Raw genomic sequence first — 22,239 nt, forward strand, 5'->3', positions numbered from 1 at the left:
AGGTCCTGCAGTGCTTAAACCTCTCCGTCTGAGCTCCTTTAGTTCACAAAATACTCTGTGATAACATTTTCAAAGAACTGTACCCAACATATCCCTTTTTGATTCCCATTAATTTCACTCCATCGCATTTTCTGAATAACTGAGTAAAGGCAGAAAAGCCACCGAGCCAGGCTGTTCTCATAAAACATCAGACAAGACGGCTGCACGGAAGGAGGATTATCAGATAGATAACACCTTGCTGATTAAGCACAGCAGTAAAATTAAGACGGAGGGTTAAGCAGTTCAAAACAACGCTTCATGAGAGGAAGGACCTCCCTTCAATTCATTTGCTCAGTCTCAGGGTGAAATAGAGATTCAAAATCTGCTTTTACATTCTAGGTGTAAAAATCTACTCCCAGTGTAAAATTGACTTTTACACTCCAGGTGCTCCAGCCAAAATTTGGCATTCAAGTCTCAGAATGGTGGAAATCCCACAAGATTCAAGACAAAGATGCTTCTCTCAACCAGGTCTGAGCACGAAGATGGTACCAAGGAACCCTGCTGTGGCCAGGCTGAGCTACAGGCACAAGAAGAGGAGCGATTCCAGGCAGGCACATCGGGAAGCAATCCAGGTACCTCTCAGATCTACATCCCTCAAAACTCGGCACAAGTTCAATGCCCAATTCCACATATGCCATTTCTTGATTTGTCTAGAATTTGGGAAGCCCTTCTGCATCTGGACTGAGGTACACTGGAAGTAGTTCTCCATATTAATTATTGTCCCCAAAAATGAATTAAAATATAGTAGATTATAAGCCAGGGGGTGCCTTGCAGAGATTTGAAATGAAAGGCACTGAGGGGTCAAATAAAAGGTAGTGAAAAGAAACTTTCGGAGAACCGTAGAGGAAAAAACGCATCACAGCAACAGCTGTTTGGCTAGACAGAGGTTAGCATTTCAGATCTCAAAAACATTAAAAGATCCTAACTAGTGTTAGAGAACAATATCTAGTGAGCCATAAGGTAACACTTTCATCTGCAAGGGATAACCAAAAGTCTGTAATCAGTTTTTCTTGACGTTAACGTTTGGTTCATAGCCCTTTGAAAAATCTGGTTATGTGAAGTGACAGAAGGACTATGAGCTATAAAACATCTTGCACAAAAGCAGTAGTAATGCACCCAAACGTATTTTACTGAATCATTCTCATAGCTGTGACTTATTTGTTACCTACTTCAGTAACAGACTGCAGTATATAATGTTAAATATTTGTTAAAAAGTGGAGAAAGATTAATAACTGCAGGAAATTTTACCCTAGCAGGCAATAAAAAATAAACTTAAAAGTCATGGGACCAAACAGACAGATTTTAACCACTAAATATTTCCTGCAAAGCTAGTGTTTTCTCCTTAAATAAGGTAATTTTATTATCTAGATCATCTGGTGTCAACACACACAGTATGTATTAAAGGTAATACAAAGCAAACGTTTACTACATTGTGATTTACAGATGAGTAAAAATGGGTGGAGTTTGGTTTGTTATTATTATTTATTTAAACAAGGACTTGATTTTGATCTCACTGCACACAGAAATATTTAAACCAGCACGTAAACCTAATTTCTGTTTGTTTCAGCATTGTGGAAGCCCGTAAATACACACATACAAACTGTACTGTACAGCTGTGTACAGCTTTTTTTTTTTCCTGACCCTAGCCAGCCTCTCCTGGCAGGTCCCAGAAGCTTTCAGGAGCCTGAGCACCATTTGTGAAGTGTTCGTTATGCAATTAAAGGCTCAACTCCACAGTCACAAAAGAGCACAGAGGAACTGTGACAGCTGAACCCCAATAACCTGGAGTCAACAGAGCTGTCCAGGGGTGTTATCTCATCTCGCTGGGTTTCCTGAGCTGCTCTCCACATCACTTGAACAGGCAAAGGGATGTTACTGCCTACCAGGGCGTGGATTATAGGACAAAAGGAAAAAAAATACCTTGGGATTGTGCAAGACTTCTCATGGGAGATACAGGGGATGGACCAAAGGCAGGGAGAAGGAGGGACAGAGCAATTTGAGGAGGAAGAAGCATGGAAAACTAGAGGAATAAGGGGGGAGTGTGTATTTGTGAAGGGGGGAGTGTGTATTTGTGTGTGGATATCTAAGCACCAACAACTGGAGCAGAGCCCTGAGGCTCAGAGCCCAGAATAAAAGCCAAATCCCGTGCTTACCTGGTCTGTGCCTGTTGCCTGCCTCAGCAGAAAGAGAACCTCCTTGTGCCCTGCGAGATCCAACTTTACCTCCAGTGCCACCAGGGTAATGGTAGATGACTGATGCTGAACATAACCCCTCGAGGGCAGCTAGAGATAAAAGGGAAAGAAAAAAAAAGCAAATTAGTAGAGACACTTTCAAGAAGTGAAGTACCATGCAGCTGAGTTAATTGACATGAATACAAAGTATGTTTTAATTGGAAAGGAGTGAAAAAGGCCATGGAAAAGGCTGAGATACTCTGTGTCCTTTTTATGTGATGCACCTGAGGAGCTGCCCTCTACCACCTTGAGCAGGGGGAGGTTTCTAATGACAGACAAAAGGAAACATCACACCCATCTTCAAGAAGAAGCTACCAGGGGTCTACAAGCAGGGCGATCTCAGCTCTCTGACAAGGCTATTAAAAATCCTGGAAGCCATTTCCAAGCACACGAAGAACAGGTAGGTGACTGGGAACAGGAAACATCGATTTATTGAGTAGAAAACACAAAGGAAACAAAAGACAAAGGAAAGCAGTGCGTGTGGTATATCTTGGACAAGTCTCCCAGTAGCATTTTTATAGCCAAATTGATGAGATACAAAGTGGAGAGGTGGGCAATAAGGACATAAAAAAATGGGCTGGACTGCCAGGCTGCTTTGAGCAGGTCAGAGCAGGGGACCTCCAGAGGTCACTCCCAACCTCAATTATTGTAATTTCTAGGAGTATAATTTTATAATGCGACAGCTGGGCCTTAAAATATCTTCATGCCCTACACAAGTAGAGAAGTTTTCTTGTGCTTTAAGAATCCTGAGCCATCTAACCTTTTGCAAGAGGAGGAGGAAAGAAGAAGAAGGTGTTAAAGTTTTCATATGTAATTCACAAAGCACACAGAAAGCTAAAAGGATTTCCAAGTAGAATGGGAAAGTTCAAAGCAGAAGGAAGATACACCACTGGAAGTTAAACACTTGTGGCTTTGGTAGATGTAAAGGCAAAAACCTTCGGCTAATAGTCGACAGTAATACCTGCAGGAAAGATTTCAAAATCATCTGTACTATCCACTGAAAAAAGAAATATTTTCAAAAAAAAAAAAAAGTATTAAGAAGTAGCCCTTTTCTTAAGAACAATTTTAAAAAGCTTTACTACAAAACTACATTTTGCATTGCAGGTTTTCTGAAACACCTTTCTTTCTCATTCTTTATTGTATTTTATTATTATTATTTTGAATTAATTCTTAGTCACGCTTGAAATTCAGATTTTGGCCACCAAAGCTGCTCCTACTTTTCATAACACAGAAGGAAAGTTATAGAAGGTACTTTCATTTTCTGGATTTTAGCAGCTAACTATTTGATTCACTATCATCAATTAATCCTACCTCCGAGCCACAGAAAATCATTTACAGACCGCAGCAGCTCCACCGCCATGTGGTAGTGCACCAAGGAGTCCTGCAACATCCCAGCTTGTAAACACAGGTCCCCAACGTGCTTCCGCATCCGGCCTTGGCAACGCTTCTTGTAGTGTCTGCAAAATAAAAAGTGCAATTTGCAGTTATTTCCAAGAAACACCCATTTGAGGTAAAGACAATGTTCTTTCCTCCTTAACAGCAGATCAACGTTTATTTACTCTGTTTCTCTGACCAAATATTCAGTATGAATTCTAAGCAGCATAGTATGCAGATGTAAAAGAACCAACGTTTTGAGAAGATGTTGGAAAAAACAATGCAAACTTGGGCTAGACAGAATTTATGGAGTCAGATAAAGCTAAAAGACTGCCCTTCAGTGTGCCACAAAAGAAATAAAATACAAAACACACTTGTAAAAAGTAAAGAATTGCTTATGCTTATAAAGAAATACGACCTGTTTAGAAATGTTATGTCACAAGAACAGAATATTTTTCTTTCAAAGCAACGATGAGTGAAAGAATTGATGATGCCTTTGTCTCCTTTATATTTTTACCCTACTCCACACTTACAGACCCAACAAAACCACTGTCACTTCAGGCAAGCACTGACTGGGTTTCTCTTGCTACTCCTTTTTTATTTTTTTTGAATAAAAGCTGAGACAGCACCAGCAATACAGTTTCTTTCCTTTCCTTTCCTTTCCCAAATGAAACCAACAGCCAAGGTGGAACTAGAAAGGAATCGGGACATCAATCAGCATGATAAAGACACTAACCTTACTTTTTTCTTTATTTATGTTTATTTTAAGTTGCATCTAAAGCAAGGTAACAGCTGCAATGTAAGACACAATACTTCCAAAGCACCTTCTTCCTTCTTAAGACAGGAGAGATCAGTCGTGGCTTAGGCCAACACTACTCTCAAGTTCATCAGCAATGCTTCAGATCTCCCCTTCTGCAGAAGTATTCCCTAGCCAGAAGAGCCTTGCTCAACCTCACCTCATTTTCTTAAAGAACCAAACCTCAGCTTAGGCAATTTATTATTTTATCTACGTTACTGCAATTGTGTATCCTTCTAACAATGCCTTCCAAGTATGTGGAGATATAAATACCTACACACACATGGTATATTTGATGTTCCAGACTTCACACCAAGATTTTCTTTTGTTGTTTAGACTAAAATAAAATAAAGTTATCTGAGACTGAAGCTTTAATTAAAAGAATTCTTGTAGATGTCACTTTTCTATATACGTGAAGGATTGCCAAAGAATCTGGACGACAAGGGTTTCCAAAACTACACGACCACCTCAGACTGCCTGTCATAGCTTGAGGTTTTTAGCTTGTGATAGTTGCAATTAGGCTTTTTTCATTTAAAAAACAACCAGCAGAATATCAGAATATCTTTTTTTTTTTTTTTTTTTTTTTTTTTTTTACAAAATTTCCTAGCATATGTGAACCTATCTAGCGACTTGAAACAAAAACCAAACAGGTAACATCCATTCTCTCTCCTACCCTAAAGCACACTTGAAATACGAGGAAATGTCACAACCAGGCGATGAAATGGGGCTCGAGGTGGTGCTTCCCTGCCACACAGAGCTTCCCAGAGCTGAATTACTGACTGACTAAGATAATCTCTCACTGCAATTTCAACACTGCTGTTTTTATGAAGCCTGACGCGTGAAAAAAGTAAAAGGAAGAATATATGAAGCCTAAGGAAAGGGCTAAGAGGCATATTAATTTCTATCCTTCAGATTTTAAGGCATAAAGGCTAGAAGAAATGGGTACAATAAGAACAATCACACATTACTGGGGTTTTGTTTTGAGGGTTTGGGTGTGTTTTTTGGTTTAACATCAAAGACAGCCATCAAGTGCTAAGGGTAGATCCTGCGTTCAGCCATCAAGCAATGTCTTACTCCTTGTAGCTGGTTCAAAAAGAAAAGAAGTTCAAGAGGACAAAGAGAGAGTAACTGATTTGGATGGATGGATGGAGGACACCAATCTAAAAAGAGAAGATATTCGGACACATGCACTGTCCATATAAAAATTAAACAGAAAAACAGTCAGAAACAGTGTCATTGTTTAGAAAAAAACATGGAAATTTTAAAAGGAGGCAAGAAGTCTGTCTCCTATTGCTCCTCTCCAAATAAAATGTTCCAAATTAACTCAATATAAATGTACGGTCCCACTTTTCTCATCTATCACATCATGTTCACAACTGATGTGGAGGTGACATTAGATGAAACTAAATACAACAGCTGCTCTTTATCTTTCAAATACATCAAGGAATTGAAGTATTTATCTTTTACTTTTTCTAACCTTAGCAAGATGTCAGCCTGAGCTTTAGGTGATAGAAAAACAAGGTGGCCAAAAATGTGCTTTGTAACCTTGTAAACAATTTACACTCTGCTATACAACCCTGATTAGTGTCAGGTTTTACTGGTTACATCAAAAAAAGTGAAGTGTTACATCACTTTTAAGTTTTAACACAAAACAAGTAGTGGAATTAAGAAACAGTTTCCTTCTAGAGCTACATTTCCTTTCCAAGATGCTAACACTTCTGATTTCCTCCCCCTATATTTTCAAGTATTCTGTGTTTTTATGGACAAACTACACTCCCTGTTCTCTCAAAACTGTAGGTTTTAAGGTGTATTGTTTTTTTCCAAATTTTCTAGCTTGTCTACTATTAACTTCATAAATAGGAGTCAGACAGCAAAAGGGATATTTCCAGACTCCTCAATCAGAGCCTAATACCCAAATTATTTCAACAGCACTCCTTCACCAACAGCTCTTCCTAACCAATCCCTAATTTTGCTGAGATTTTATATATATTATACATACACATATATTTATATACTCCAATATATTCAAAACGTGAACACATCTATTCATTACAGTAAAACTTGGGTGTCAGCGAGCATTGCTCATTCAAAACATTCCCCTTTTAGGAAGATTTCCTGTTTATAAACAAAAAAAAAAAAAGATAATTTATTCCCAATGATGAAGAAATATACTACTATTTATTAAAAATTCAAATTCATTCAACTACATTTAGCTCTCACAATCAAACACGAGGATTTCTGACCATTTTTTTTAATTTAGGGCATCCAAAAAAGATAGAAGGCAAAGATTTCATTGAAACTAAACCCACTCTCCACAGAGAGTAAAACTCAGCTCCGTTGGTATTTGGGAAGCTTGGTTAGAAATTCCAGGTCTACAACATCGAGTCATTAAAAGCATAATGAGACTGATTGATAATTTCTTCAAACCGTATTGGATTGCAAATTTAATTGAAAAAACAAACTATAGATGCATATTTATCCCAGCATAACATTCTGATTATTCATTTTAATGTTTAGCTGGCTTTGCTTCACAGCTTCACCTGCAGAATCAGGCCACAAAGCTGAAAGCTTATGGATATTTTCTCTCCAATTTAATTTTGATCAGAGCTTTGGTTAATTATTTTGGCTCTCCACCATTGACCCTACTCGATGACAGGAAGTTGACACGCAAGAATTGGTACTTTTTCTACAACAGGACAGCAATTTTTGCAAGGCCAGGTCCTTGTTGCACCCTGCTGCTAAGAGCCGTTTCTCTTTTCTTCCTCTAAAGGAGAATTTAGGACATGAAATCTCACCCCAGACACACCCATGGCTCACCCAAACACCCCAAAAGCTCTTCTGGAGCGCGTCACGCACTCAGAAATACCCTCAGAGAAGGTAACACCACATCGTGTAGGGCTGTATGTGGGATCCTGCAGCATGCAGGCAGCCAACCCATCTCCCGAAGATCCTCTCCTCAACACAAAATCGAATTAATACAAAAAAATACTACAAAATTTAAATTCTTCTTCTCTGAAGTTGCTTGGTTGTGCTAAGCTGTTACCTAACACGCTCTTTATGTGCTCTTCAGAATAATATTGCCCACCATCAGCACCAGTAACCATGACTGCTGCTTCAAGCTGGAGGCAGTGAACCTGTTCTGGGACCCAGAAAGCCCTACTCATGTCCCTTTCTACTTCACTTGCTATATAGGATACAACATCCTCAACTCTTTTCTAGGCTACCAGCATCATTTTATGCAAAAGGCAGAGTAAAATACTTCAAGACATAATTTATTTTCACTACAAACCATCCAGCAACAAGTTTGAAGGACTTTCTGAATCCTCCACATTTCGTAAAGGGCTGAATTTAAGAACGAGAAACATGCAAAATGAATTTGCAAAATTCATGCAGAATGCTTCAACGAAAATTTCCATCCGACCCCGCTTAGCATGCAAAACTAGAGACTTCACCGATCATACCAGTGTCTGGACTTAAAGGACAGCTACAGCATTTCATCATCTGCCAGGACTTTTCAATCTAGAAACGAAACACGGGCAGCAACAGCTTCATGGCTTTGGAGCTTAAAAAAGAAAGCAAGTTCCAGAGGCCAGCAGCCGCCTAAGCAAATCATGTGTGCCCTACAAAAAAACTCAACATCGCTACCAAAAGATAATTGCCAAGTGTGCCCAAAAGTGTCAAGCACGGTAGTGAGGCTCCAGGCAGCAATTATTTTTGTGTGTACTGAAAAAAAAAAAACAAATAGAAAAAAGCAACGCTAAACTATGCAATGAATGCAGAGTGGAAAGGCGGTTCATGGAGGAAAGCTAACTACTTTTAAACAGACGCAATCACAGCCTACCTTTTTAGACCCAATAACAAACTCACAGGGCAGTATGAGAGAAGGAGGGAAAAAAAAAGAAAGGAACAGAACAAAAATTAGAAAGACAGAGAACAGAAAGAAAATTAACAGCCACATACACATCCTGAGATATCACAGAGGTTGGCAAATCAGTGAACAAATCCCATCCGCTACAGTACAGAGAAATGCACATCTGTAAACCCCTGCTTCCTCCCCACTCAGTAGTGTTACGTGAAAGCCTTACCAGTAGGAAATAAAAAAGGTCCTAAGACACAAACCGATATAAAATACATTAAAATGAGCATGTTTCATTTGTTAGCTGAAAACAGAAATATAATAGGAAAATTAAAGAGATGTTTTCTGGTGTTTCTGACGAGTGTTTCCCAGCCTGGAGCTTCTAGGACTCTGGTATCACCACGAGAAATTGCAGTTCCATTCTCTTTGATGGGTCTCCCGACCTTTACAAACAACTACCAGGTACATCCAATTTCAGAAACTTTTACACTTATCCTTAGTAGCTCCAAGACCAAATACTTCACCTAATTTACAGATGAGGAAACACACACTGGAAAAATCAACAGCTTTGCCAAGATGACCTGCTGGCTGGCTGGCTGCTCCAGGAATTAAACCTATTTCTGCCTCCCGCTCCTGCAGCTTTTATATAACAGGACAAGCTTTCTTCAAGACTTCTTAGGACTTAATCCCAACCAAAAAACAGATCCTACACAAGCCACACAGACTTTTTCTGGGTGTTATAGTCACAGTACAAAGCCCGGGCATGTTGTCTCGTGCACCTTGCAGAAGACAAAGGCCAGCTCCCCTTTTTTGGACAATTATTTGAAGTTCAGCATAATAACCCAGGTTCTTAATTGATGAACTCTGCTTCTTAAAACAAGCTGACAATGTTGCATTTATTATGTAAATTAGATACTGATATTAATGCTAGTCACCCAACTGAGCAACAGAGAGCATCAATCCTATCTATCTAGTCCCACTCGTTAGTATTAACCTTAATATTTCACACTAAATTGCTGGAGGAGAGTCTACTTTAAGAGACTAAAAAGCTCCAGTCATTTTAATTTGTTTTCAAACCATGCAATCTTAATTAATATGTCCCTTGTAACTTCTCAATGTACTTTCCCTCCATATACCAGCCCCATTCGTTAGCTGGGTGTTACAGCTGTGCTCTAGCTCTAACGAGACCTTCGCTATACACCGGAAAATTCACCTTTAAATTTAGATGTTGCAGGAAAACTCTAAGCAGGCATCTTCAGCTACAGCAGCAAAACATGTTCTCTGTGTTATAAGCTAGCTTCCATCAGTTTAATAAAGAATATTTGTGATGGTGTTGTTTTTAACCAGTTACACACCAACTGGTTAGGCCAGGATAAGTAGAGTAAAAAGAGGATGAAAACAGAGGGACAATCTTTATCTCTAAACCTCTAACAATTTTCACCTGTTCTCACAAAAGCTGTTTCACTTAAAAGCACTTTATTGCAACCCAAGAAATAAAATGAAATATGCCAGCATTTCACATTTGAGCTACACTTGAAAGTGCAGGTTACTTTAATAAACCGGTCTTAGTTCAAAAACTCTCCTTGGTCCTCAATTTCTGTTAGGAACGCAGAAGCTGAGATTTGTCCTGCTACATGAAAGGTGCCAGTGCAGAGCAGCTCATGCACACCACACACTGATCTTTACTTGGGAATAGATTTCTTCTTTCTGTTACAAAATTCAAAAGCTTTTCAAAAAGTCCTGGGATTTTGGATCTCCTTACATTCCTCAGTCTCACAAAACACTAAAAAACTGATTGGAAGGATCTCTTTATTCAGCTTGCTTGCCCTATTTATATATAAATAAACTCCACAGCAAAAGAAAAGCTGAAAAATGCTCTTACTGCCAAACCAAAGAAGGAAAAACTAGAATATTGATCACCTTTTCTCTGAACAGCAAAGCACAGCAAGCACTTAAAAGTATAGAATTCAGGTACAACACAGATCTGCAGCAAGTTTTCAGCTCAACAGCATAAAGTAAGCTCTTGGGCAGGTAGGGGTAAACATCCTGCCTGTTACTGAGCTCCCCACCTAGTCAGAACCTCACAGGAATAATTTGGCCACTGGCTTCACACACCCCCTGCTCCTAAGAAATAATGGCTGTGAACAAGGAATTGATTTCCAAAGTACCACATGGAAGCATGCTACTTAAAAGACACGATCAACGTAATTAATTTGGAAATTAAGGCAAAGATTTTGGGGCTAAAACTCATAGTTTTCTGCCCACAGAACATTAAAAAAAAAAAAAAAATAACAGTAAAATAAATTCTCCTGCCCACGAAAGCAGAGTGCTGCAGGAGCTAACCAGCACACTCAGGACAGAGTAAGTTCAGCTGCACACAAGCAAAGAGCAAGCAGGGATAATTTAATACTTTTAATTCTAACTATTTAGAAACTTTGAACACTTTCTTCTAGTCTATCCCATTCTCACACAGAAATTCTAAGGCTGGGATTAATTACCCAGGCAGACCTGATGAGCATGATCAGGAAGCTTTGTGAACGTGCCTGTACAGCTCCTGGCAGCCCAGCCTGGATGCCTCTTAGCTTCCACATGCAAGAACCTCTACTGGCATCCCTAGCTGTACGAGATGGACATGAAAGATGTTATTTTCATGCACTCTATGTGTTTTGATAGGACTTCCACACTCCTATCTTCTGCAGGACCAAAGGATGGTGCATTGGAGTTCAAGCAGCACAGTCAAGCAGGCTTTGCACCTGTCGAAAAGCTAAAAGGCCACAATTGCCAATTCCTAACACCAGAAATGTTTAACTCTCAATGCTGAAAGCTCAGTGTGCACATGGTTAGGAAGGGAAGATGCAACGCGAGGAGGAAAAATAAAAAATAAAAATTACAAAAAGCAACTGACAAAACAAAAGGGAACAGTAGCAAAACAAGATGGGTCAAGAACATCAAATAATTAAAAAGACAAGGAAAGGCACTGAACCCAGACACCAGAATAAAAGGTCACTATTTCGTGGGATGAAAAAGACAACAGAAGCTTAGAAAAAAAAAAATCAGGATTAGTGTACTACTCCTCAACATAACATCAAATTACTTCAATTGATGTTAATTGAATTTGTTTATTAACACCGTATGTCTATAAGCCATTTGAATCTTTCAAGCAAAAAGTCTCATTACAGTGAAATCCACCAAACCTCTCCTGTGAATACTTCCTGCTACTTGACTTGCCTCATAAAGTAAATTTATTTATATATATATAAACTCACAGCATCAAATACAGTCCGACTACTAATTAAATTCTCTTAAACTACATCAGAAATACACATGAAGATAGGGGCACGACCTTTGTGGTAAAAAAGCAGGCTTTGTTTTTTCTAATGGGCTTATTCTAGAGGCTAGCACTTGCCGCATAGATTTTTCAAGACCTGCAAGCTGCCAAAAATAGCTGCTTACCTACTGTCTGTGTCCAGACCTACAAAATCCTTCTTCTCAAAGGGAACACAGAGCAGCGGGATCTTGTCTCCGGACTTATCAGTGGCTCTGTCAAGCCGCTTAGACTCCAGCACAATGAAGAGGGATTCAATAAAATCTTCTATTCTCTTCTCCACGGTTTCACATTCATCATAACTAGGATAAAACGCCACATCCGTGCGGGGCTGCTCTGCAATCTCTCCTTGCAGGCCAAAGACAAACAAGCGGGAATCGTAGAGCGTGGAACCGTACATCTCCTTTTGGAGATGGAATTTTTCGAAAGTCTGAGGCCAGTCCTTTGCAGAAGAGCAGTCTGTGATGGTTATCAAGCCCACAACTTTCCGGTGGGTCTGAAAATCCCCCCATTCGTTGTTCTCGGGGGGATAATGGTGCCTGTATCGGATGTACAACACGCGCTGCGAGTCGCGCACGTTTACTTGACTCACGGCCGAAATTCGCTTGTAGATCCTAAAAAAGCTCTCTTCGGGTACGATGCCGACCGGCTGAACCACAACCAGGAGAGTCTGGTGATCCTCGGCACACTGCATGTAGTCAGGAACGCTCATTTTGCATCAACTGCAGGCTAGGAGAAGAAAATAAAAGTGCATTATTTCTTTTAACATTCAGAAGCACGCGCGGCTGCCGAATGAGACCGGGACTTTGCTCCTAAGCACTTCTGCACCCTGTGCATGACTTTAAAGATATACTTGTTCATTCCTTGTGCTTTAAATAAATACTTGTGGGTTTTTTTCCACCTGGCTGTGTTCTCCTGTCCCGTTCACGGTGCAGCTACGTGGTGCACAAGCCAACATCGTGCTCAGGGCAGCTGATTAAATGTTTCCTGACCCACCACCACCTCCACACAGCTTTCTCCTGGCCTCGGTCTCCAGCCTCACACCAAGGAGAAAAAACACAGGGAATAATTGCCTGGAAGGTGGAAGCTGCGTGGGGATGGCCCAGGTGGGGATGAGGCAACCTGGCACTGCCCTCACACGGTCCGGGCTGTGGACAATCAGCTCCCAACTCCTACATTTGGGTGAAGGAAGCAAAATCAGCATTTTCTCAAAGCTCTCACAAGAAGGGGGCACCACACCATCAGTTCTGCCTCAGCACGGAAACATTTACAAGCCCCAAAGCCCCAGCTGCGGGGTGTGGGGGGCTCCCAAACCCCTTTGTACCCCCGAGCACCCCCCACACACCCCAAAACCAAGCAGCAGGCTGACCCCCCACAAAGAAAGCAAAGACTTTTGAGGCAAAACAGATGGCGGAAAGCAGGTTTTGTGGTGGTGTTTTGGTTTTTTTTTGGAGGTTGAGAGCGTGACGGGGGGGGAGCCGAGGAGCTGCCGGCTCTGTGAGGGGGGCACCGCGCTGAGGAGATTTAGGGGGGGGAAGGAGAGGGGGGGGGCACTCACAGCCGGGCCGGGAGCCGCCCCCGCCGCCTCCTGCCGCCGGCACGGAACTGACGGCAATGGCCGCCTCCGGCCGGGCAGGGCGGCGCAGGCGCCGAGCGCTGGGCGGGAAGGTGGCGGCGCCTCAGCCCCGGTGCCTCAGCCCCGTCTCTCCTGTAGGATGATCCCCCTACCACCAATGTCACCCCAAGCACCACGTCCAACCTTTCCTCGAACACCCCCATGGATGGGGACTCCACCACCTCCCTGGGCAACCCGTCCCAGTGAACCCAGTGAATCGTCTGTTTTCCACTATGGGCAAGGGTGATGGGAGTTCCCCGCCACTTGGCACCTCTGGCCCCAAATACCGGCTTTCCCTTCCCAAATTGGTCTCCAGACTGAAATGTCTCAGGTGGTGCCAAGCCTCTGAATTTATATCTCTTCCCATTTGAGGTCCGCTATGTGTGACTGCACCCTGAGGGATTTTCTGTAATCCAGAACCCTGATAATCAACTTAATTGTGATACTCAATTAAGAGACCTATTACTGAAGTGATCTGATAAAGCATTCACTGTTGATATGGGGAAATTCCTCAGGAGAGCAACCCAAAGAACATTGTCATGTCACAGACAATTAATGGAAGCAGTGCACTCTTCCCAAAAAGAAGACTGAAGAAAATGTGTTGTGTTACCTCTGTGTTTAAAAAGTGTAAGTCTTCAAATTCCCTAAAATGTACAATTTTAAAACTAGTTCCTACACAAATATTTTGGGGATAATATAGAATATCAGCTTTGAGCTGGCAATTAAGAGCGAGCTCCCTCAAAGCTCACTATTAAGGAGACCTTGTTACAGGTGTCTTGCTGGGAAAAGATTAAAGTGTCTGGGAAGGGTCACTCAATCACAAACCTACCTCCAACACATAATTATTAAATATAAAAGTAGATAAATGAACAGGTCTTAACCCATTGTAGGAGAATAATTACTTTAATAACCTGGTAAGCAACATACTTCTCATTGACAGGTCAGAAGCCTCCACTAAAAAGAAACAGAGCTGTCAGCTGGATGCCTCTGTTTAAAATGCACGGCATTTATTAGATTTACAGAGCCATGTGAAAACACAAGGCACATGTTACAAACTTGTTTGCACATTGGTAACCTACAGCTGTGGGGAGAGAAATAAACACTCAGTAACCATACTCCTCGTCTGGAAGTTTTATTTCGTATATTTATATGAATATGTATATATCCTATGACCATTGTCAGTCCAGTTATTTTCTGCTTGCATTTGTGGATTAGCATTTAATTTACCAACTGCTCAGACTTAATCTTGCATTTTGAACAACACAACCTTCATTTTCTTACTGTGTAACATTTCGTCAAATCCCTTCAGAATACTTCTTTTGCCTTGTACAAGACAGTACTGCTGCTTCATCAAGAACTTGTCTGTTTGCATTGTTTGTAAATGCAGCTTTTGTATTGTTTTGTATTGTATTTCATATTTGTGCTTCAAGTTTAGAGAGCACTACTACAGAAGCTGTTTTCCTCTGTGACAGTATGCATCTAGTGCTAAACATCTCTTTCTTTTAATATAAACTTATATTTATTGCCTGTGCCAGCTACTCATCCACATCTTGTGTTTCTGCTTTGTCAGACTGACTTCAGCTCCTTCCCTTGGTTGCTGATACAGGCAGATGTTTCCTCAGTCCAGCACTTATCCGCTGTTCTTTATACAATAATGGTGAATTTCTATAATCTTTTGTGTGTGTGTGTGATTACAGAGCATAAATAATTACAAATCTATTATCTATCATTAGTCTATTATATTCTATTATCTTCTTAAATGTGCATAGATTTTTATTTTTTTTAATAAAGAAAATTTATCCTTTGGGTTTTGGGTTGGTTGGTTGGTGGGTTTGTTTTGTTTTGTTTTGGCTCTGCCAAACAATTTACAGTCTGTCATATTCTCTCTAGAGTAACTGGAAGATCTTCAGTGCAGCTAGAATTGCCTCAACCTCCTGCTCTTTCTCTAACAGTACTCTAATTTCTCTTAGTAATCTAGGGAACAGACACTTTCTCCAGATTACATTCAGGAGCAAGCCCCGGGCTGGAGCTGCAGCCCGTGGAGAGGAGCCCACGCAGGAGCAGGGGGTCTGGGAGGAGCTGCCACCCACCCGTGGGGGACCCGTGCTGGAGCAGTTTGCTCCTGGGGGATGGACCCCGTGGGAGCCGTGTGGGAGCAGTTCCTGAAGAGCTGCTGCCCGTGGGCAGCCCACTAGTATTTGTAAGAAATTCACTGTCACAGTAATGTCAGCTGTTTCCACAAGATGTCACAAGACGATAAGGATCAAAGGAACCGAGCCTGCTGGATGCCCATATAGCATCCCTGTACATTATGCTTCACTTCAGGTATAAGTTACAGAGTAGCCTCACCAAAGCTGTAACCTCAAAGTAATTATGCAGTCTAAGGGATTTTGAGTGTCAGTACTGAGTAGCTGTAAAAGTTGTCTCCAGACACAGTAGTGCTGGAACCAGTGCCAAGAAGCACATCCGAGGTGCTGGCAGCTGCTGAAGGTGCTCCCTTCCATTAATAATCCAGTGTCATCTGTATGAAAGCCCTGTCCTTGTGTATTTGCCAAATTCTCTATCAGCTCATAATACTGAGTTAAAAAATCCCCTGAATTTTCCATTTCATGTGATACTTTGCAGGTGCATCCCTTTCTGTAACGTGAACTGTTACTGCATGCTATGGACAAGCTCCCACGGATCCCTCCCATGCTAAGTAGAGATCAAATTAGTGGTCTTTGCAGATTTCTCACCACAAACGACCAGGAAAAACAATTGTGAGGCACGCTGGAAACCCTTAATTAAAGCCGTTAATGAAACCAAGTGCTCTGCCACTCAGTGGGAGCACAGCAGCTCTTTTCCATGGGGACTCCTGGCTCCAATGGCATCAGAAACAGAACTTTCGGGTCACTCAGGAAAAATAAGGGTGAATGCTGTGCATGTGGGGAACGTGTTAATAATATTAATTAAGCCACTGCCCCATAATGAGGTAGTGGAGTCTGGGTGCCCTCCGCACCCCAACGTAGCTCTGACAGGTGTTGGGATCACCAGACAGCATTCCCTACCACCGTACACCAGCAGCTAAAGAGGTGTTTAGCGGCTTGTAATTACGGTTTAAGTTAATAACTCTGTAGCCACCGGCCTGTAATTGGGTTACACACAGGATGAGCCTATTTGCCATTAAACACAACTTCCCCACGCTTGTATTGCGGCCCACAAGGGGAAGTTGATAAAGGGGAAGTTCTGGGGCTGCCCCTGCCCGTGCTGTGGCCAGTTTAGGCCCGGAGCAACCCGCCCAAAGCGCTGAGGGAGCCGCGGGGGTGTCCGCCATTCCCGGGCCGCCTCAGCGAGGCGCCGCCATCTCCGCAGCGCCGCGGGCAGCCCGCGGTGCACCACGGGAATTGTAGTCCTCCCGCCGCCCGGCGAGCGGGCGGGCAGAGCAGCGCGGCCTCACGGGAGTTGTAGTCCCGCCGGCGCCCGCTGCCGGCGCCGCGCCGCTCCCCCGCTGCCCGCGGGAAACTACAACTCCCAGCGGGCCGCGCGGCGGCGGCCGCCCATTTCTTCGGCGGGCCGGCCGGGGCGGGCATAAGATGGCGGCCAGGTTGAGCGGCGGCGGTGGGGAGCACCGGCTGGTGTCGCTGCCCCTGTCCCGCATCCGAGTGATCATGAAGAGCTCCCCGGAGGTCTCCAGCATCAACCAGGACGCGCTCTTCCTCACCGCCAAGGCCACGGTACCGGCTGCTCCCTCTCTGTGCTCTCCCGGGCCCGCTGCTCCTCCTCCTCCATGAGGCGAGGCGCTGAGGGGCGGCTCGGGGTCAGCCCCGGGGCTCTGGGGGCTGCTGCTGCCTCCTGCCCGGTCAGCAGGGTCTAATTAGCTTTGGGGGAGCTCATAGTGCAGGCAGCAGGAGCAGGGAGGTGATCGCCCCCCTGTGCTCTGCTCTGATGAGGCCGCACCTCGAGTGCTGGGATCAGTTTGGGCCCCTCACTACAAGAAGGACATCGAGGCCCTGGAAAGTGGCCAGAGAAGGGCTACAAAGATAGGGAAGGGCCTGGAGCACAAGTCCTGTGAGGAACTGGGGGTGTTCAGTCTAAAGAGGAGGCTCAGGGGAGACCTCATTGCTCTCTGCCTGAAAGGAAGGTGTGGGGAGCTGGGGGTCGGCCTCTTCTCACGGGTAACCAGTGATAGGACCCGAGGGAATGGCCTCAAGTTGTGCCAGGGGAGGTTCAGGTTGGAAATGAGGAGACATTTCTGCTCAGCAAGAGCAGTCAGGCACTGGGACGGGTTGCCCAGGGAGGTGGTGGAGTCACCGTCCCTGGGGGTGTTTGAGGAGAGGTTGGGCCTGGTGCTTAGGGATGTGGTTCAGTGGTGATATTGGTGATACAATGATGGTTGGACCAGATGATCTTAGAGTTCTTTTCCAACCTTAATGATTCTGTGAGTCCATATCCTGACTTTCTGAAGTGTATCAAGCCCTTCTCAAAGGAGTGGGTCTCTGCACAGGGTGCCCTGTATATGTACAGTTAAATGTGGTGGTTTTGCCTTTGGGGATTAAAGAGAACTGCTGCCAGCTCTGTATCTGAATTCTTACTATTTGCTTTAACTCTTTAGGAGCTTTTTGTCCAATATTTGGCATCGTACTCCTACAAACACGGCCGAGGCAAGGAAAAGAATGCTCTGACTTACAGTGACTTGTCTCATACTGCAGAAGAGTGTGAAACCTTCCAGTTCCTTGCAGGTATCTATGGAGTGACAGTAAATCCAATCAAACTGGAAAAAATGAAGCCTTGCCCTCATAAAACAACTCAGTGAGAGCACAACCCTCCTGCTTGGTTGTTAATCTTTTATATAACGTTAAAATGGAACTCATAAGCTGCGTCACTGACAACCCTTCTTTGGCAATAGAGATTTTTGTGGTGTTTCCAATTTATACATGGCTAATTAGTGCTCAGCATATTGCCATAAGCCTTCCACAACTCCATTTGAAAGCGCTCAGCCTATAAAACAAGATCAGTGCACGTCTTGGGTACAAATTACATGGCTCACAAATTATACCTTTAAATCGGTGAGTCCTGTTTCTCGAAGTGATTCATCGTATGCTTCCTCTCCCTGTTTTAATCTGTATATACAAGGTATACACGCGTGTGCACGCTTCAAACTTGTAATTTTGTTGTAACAATTGGCTCAGAAAAGTTATCAGCATAGGATATGAAGTGAGAATGAGGCATTGTTAGGCTGGGCTTTCTCAGGGCCCTTTTTATTGTCCTGAATGGAGACAACCTGTTTTTATAGGACATAAATAAGATCATTGTCCTACTGAATCCATCAGAGGTGGCTGAGCACTCCATTTTACATCAAATAAATAACATTCCTTGTGCTACATGTGGGTAATTCCCTTCTTTTAGTACAGCTGTATAGACTGATTTTATTATACCTGTCAGACTAATTAATCTGGTTATTAAATAATAATGTAAAACAATCAAAAAAAGCCTTTTTTAGGGTGTTTCAGTAGTGGTATGAATGCAACATTACGAATGAGCCAACTGAAGTTTCAAACTGACTCTAACAGAAGCAATTCTGCCTTCCAGATATCCTGCCAAAGAAGATCCTAGCTAGCAAATACCTAAAAATGCTCGAAAAAGAGAAGCGAGACGGAGAAGTGGGGGAAGGCGAAGAGGAGGATGAGGAGGAAGATGATGAAGATGAAGCTGTGGGTGAAGATGTTGGATCTTAAGGCTAGAGGAGAGCTACTTCGTAGCCGGTCCGTTCTCTGTTGTATAAAGGATGTTATTTTTGTGACTGAGATTCCAGAAGCTGGATATATTTATATACTGAGCCATTTGCTTTTGCTTTAAGAAGTTGAAAAGAAATTGAACTTTGGTCCTTGCTGAAGAATGGAATTCTTCCCTCGGAAAATTCGGTGGGGAGAGCAGTGCTCACGTAAATCTGACATCACTCACTGAGGTGATTCGCAATGGGACTTCTTCAGACAATCCTTACCAAATTTACAAGTCCTTCAGGGCAGCTTTCAGTCCAAAAGCTGTTTCAGCTCTCTAGGAGGGGGCTCTACCCTGGTTTCTTTCTCCTCAGAGTGGGAAAATGAGGGGAGGGGAGGTGTTTTACACAGCATCTTACTGTCTGCTGTCCTGGCCTTCTCTGAAAAGTGTTGCGTAAAACTGGAACGCAGCCCCCGGGGGTGTCCCCGTGCAGAAACAGGGAGAGGATGAGAGCCCTTCTGAGAGCTGGTGTGGTTCGGTGGCTGTGGTGGTAACAAAATAGATAACGTTAGAAAACAATGTAAATATGTACATGGAGAACCTTGCTCTGTACCCAGCTCTCCACATCTGCAGTGTGTCTGTGGTGTCTGACGAAATGCGCATTGTTTGAGGCCTGGTAAAGGTGGGTTGTTGAGTGAACCATTCACCATTTAAGTGAGAGCTGGAGTATTATTTTTTTTTACACTATAAAGGTAACTTTCCTGTGTACAACTTTATATGCGACTTTGAAATAAACATTTTTTTTTTATGAAAAGTGACAGTTGATGCAGAAGCTTTCTATGGTTCTTTCCAGCTTCTGTTGTATGTATGAGTAATGTACAATCCTTGTGTGCTCACCCTCCTTCCTTCCAGAAAGGAAAAGTAAGGGCACAAAGAGTGCAAAACGGGGGTTTAGACAGCTGAGATAAGAGCCTGGCAGAAGAGTCAAGCTGCTGAGCCACAAAAGAAATGTTCTTACTCTAAAAGATCAAAGCCTGGAACAAACCAGAATGGTCATTCTACAGCATGAACTAGGTAGAGGGCGATGAGATGTATCACTAGGGAACCCCAAAAAATACCTGAGTTGTCTTAAAGAGCCACATTTACCTCAGGTGGGCCACGATGGGGGGTATGGAGAGCTCCGAAACAGCCTCAGCACAGAGGGCTGTGTGCTGGCAGCTGTATTTTTCACAAAAAACAGCCCAAAACCAGCACATTTAAACCTGAATCATGATTTGACAGAGGACATCACCTTGGTTCTGCCATCAGGACTTTTATCTGAGCTACAGACTGCAGCAATCGATAGTTTTATATTTCACAGTGCACAAGTAACTGGAAAAAAACAAATCAAAGAAAAGACAGCAAACAAGCCCGTAAAGATGAGGAATTTTATTTTATTGACATACTATGAGGCAAAACAAAATTGACACCATACAAAATAACTTTATAAAATATCATTCACATCATTATTTTGTCAGGAATTACAGCATTCTGAGCTTGTTACGAGTCTTATGTTTTGAGGTGAGAAACACTATGCTAGATCTTTAGTATTAGTTGTATATATACAGTAAGAAACCAGAACAGAAACTGTTAGGTTTTTTTCATGAGTTTATTGCAAAAGTAGTGCAAAACTATTTTACCTTGCAAGCTGTAAAACAAACTTGGAAAAGGACCCACCGAAGCTTAAAAACACGACAATAAATGCTCCACTTCACAACCTTTGAAGCTTCCTTCAATGGTTCTCAACAGCAATTCCCCCTCTTTGCACGTTTTTCGGGTTCCCCTGGCTGGGAAAGGCAGAGGTGGAAGAACCTCTGGTGGGATCCTGCTCCGTGCCAGGGCCCGATGCTCACCAAGCCTGAATTCGGGCAGCTCGGCCCCCCCAAAACTTCGACCAACAGGGGAAGTTTGGTCCCTTTGGCTTTTTCCCAACACGCTGCCCCTCTCCCCAACCCTACTTGAGAAAAGAGTCCCGAAAGCGGTACAAGCTAGGAACACCTATTGTCTGTTTTCGGGGGATAAAATCCTTTTCCTGAAGTCTACGGAAAGCGAATTTCCTCGTGGTCCCCCCCCTCCCCGTTGCGTACACGATGCAGGGCAACCCCCCCCCCCCCGAGCTCCTGCATGAAACCAAGGACGGACGCTACACCCTACGAGCTCGACAGAAAACACCGCTCTAAAAAAATGCTACCGGGGTCCCCCGAAGCAAAACAGGTAGCTAGAAATCTACTAAAAAATAAAAATACAAAAAATTAAAAGCAAACAAATGCTACATGAAAAATGTGAAAGGAACAAAATGCAGCATATTCAGGCTCTTTTTTTTTTTTATTTATTTTTTCTTGAGGTACCTATATAAATATTACCTTCTGCCCAAAGTACTATCGGTTTTGTTAAAAAACTAAAGTCCTTATCTCGAGCCAATTGCAGGGCATACATTATTACTGAGAAAGTGCAACCATGCTGATAATTTATCTGCAGCATATTAAAGGATGAGTAGAGGCTTTAGAAAATATAGCTTAACTATAGACCTGATGGAGCAGTTTTATAAAAACATTTAACAGAGGCATCTTCCTTTTGTTTGAGTCTCTCTGCAGCCGAAAGCCGTAGCAAACAGCTTTGAAGTCCTGCCAGCCCGGCCTGTCAGCACTTGTACAGTTCCATACATAGATTTGCCTTTAATATTTAAACTAAATACAATTCTACAGAAAAAAAGATTTCCCCCTCTGTATTAAGTATTGGTAGAAAGTCGATTTTTTATTTCTTTTTTTAAACTTCAAAAAATGATAGTATATCACAACTTAAATTTCCCCAAAAGGATTATTTTTTAAGTAAAAAAGGCTTACATAGTAGAAAAACTTATACATAGTTGTAAACTGTTAGATATAAAACTGTGTGGAAAAGTCAAATTACATTTTATTCCCTTCCCCTTACCCATGGATCCCTTCATTTTTTTAATATATATTCATATTTTTTATATATATGCACACAGAAGTACCCACACAGCTATATGCTGTATGTGCACCTATGTTATATATGCATATATAGAGATATAAATGTATATATCTCGGGTGGGAATTATTAATTTCAAAAACTTCTTTATTGGGTATTTCTCTTTTTGCCTAGTTCTGCTCTGATACTGTACACTTTACGGTTCGATACACTGAAAAATATTCTCCAATTTGCTAAAAATATGCTGCTTTTCTCTTCTATTTTTTTTTTTTTTTTTTTAAGCTCTGCGGTTAAAATTCGTCTGCTGTTTTCGATCAA

The 22,239-nt window shown here is 42.4% G+C and overlaps 2 protein-coding genes across 3 annotated transcripts in view; one reads left to right on the top strand and one right to left on the bottom strand.

Moving 5' to 3' along the window:
- The window catches only part of TRAPPC9 (trafficking protein particle complex subunit 9), a 453,151-nt gene extending 439,950 nt beyond the window's left edge, over nt 1-13,201 (bottom strand). For both annotated transcript variants that reach the window (XM_082754768.1, XM_082754767.1), the window contains exons 1-4: nt 13,180-13,201; nt 11,750-12,350; nt 3,582-3,727; nt 2,193-2,321 (exon numbers count right to left, since the gene is read on the bottom strand). In XM_082754768.1, the coding sequence (XP_082610894.1) occupies nt 2,193-2,321; nt 3,582-3,727; nt 11,750-12,333 (859 nt within the window). In that variant the 5' untranslated portion in view covers nt 12,334-12,350; nt 13,180-13,201. The remainder of the gene's footprint in view (nt 1-2,192; nt 2,322-3,581; nt 3,728-11,749; nt 12,351-13,179) is intronic.
- A 3,607-nt stretch (nt 13,202-16,808) lies between these two features.
- CHRAC1 (chromatin accessibility complex subunit 1) lies at nt 16,809-19,739 on the top strand (the record flags this gene model as incomplete). The annotated part of the gene is made up of 3 exons (XM_082752367.1): nt 16,809-16,949; nt 17,828-17,954; nt 18,805-19,739. The coding sequence occupies 3 exons, from the start codon at nt 16,809-16,811 to the stop codon at nt 18,948-18,950; spliced, it is 414 nt and encodes a 137-aa protein (XP_082608493.1). The 3' UTR covers nt 18,951-19,739.
- Nucleotides 19,740-22,239: the final 2,500 nt, after the last annotated feature.

The sequence above is a fragment of the Aythya marila genome (genome assembly GCF_965140915.1).
Source record: "Aythya marila genome assembly, chromosome: 2".
NCBI lineage: Eukaryota > Metazoa > Chordata > Aves > Anseriformes > Anatidae > Aythya > Aythya marila.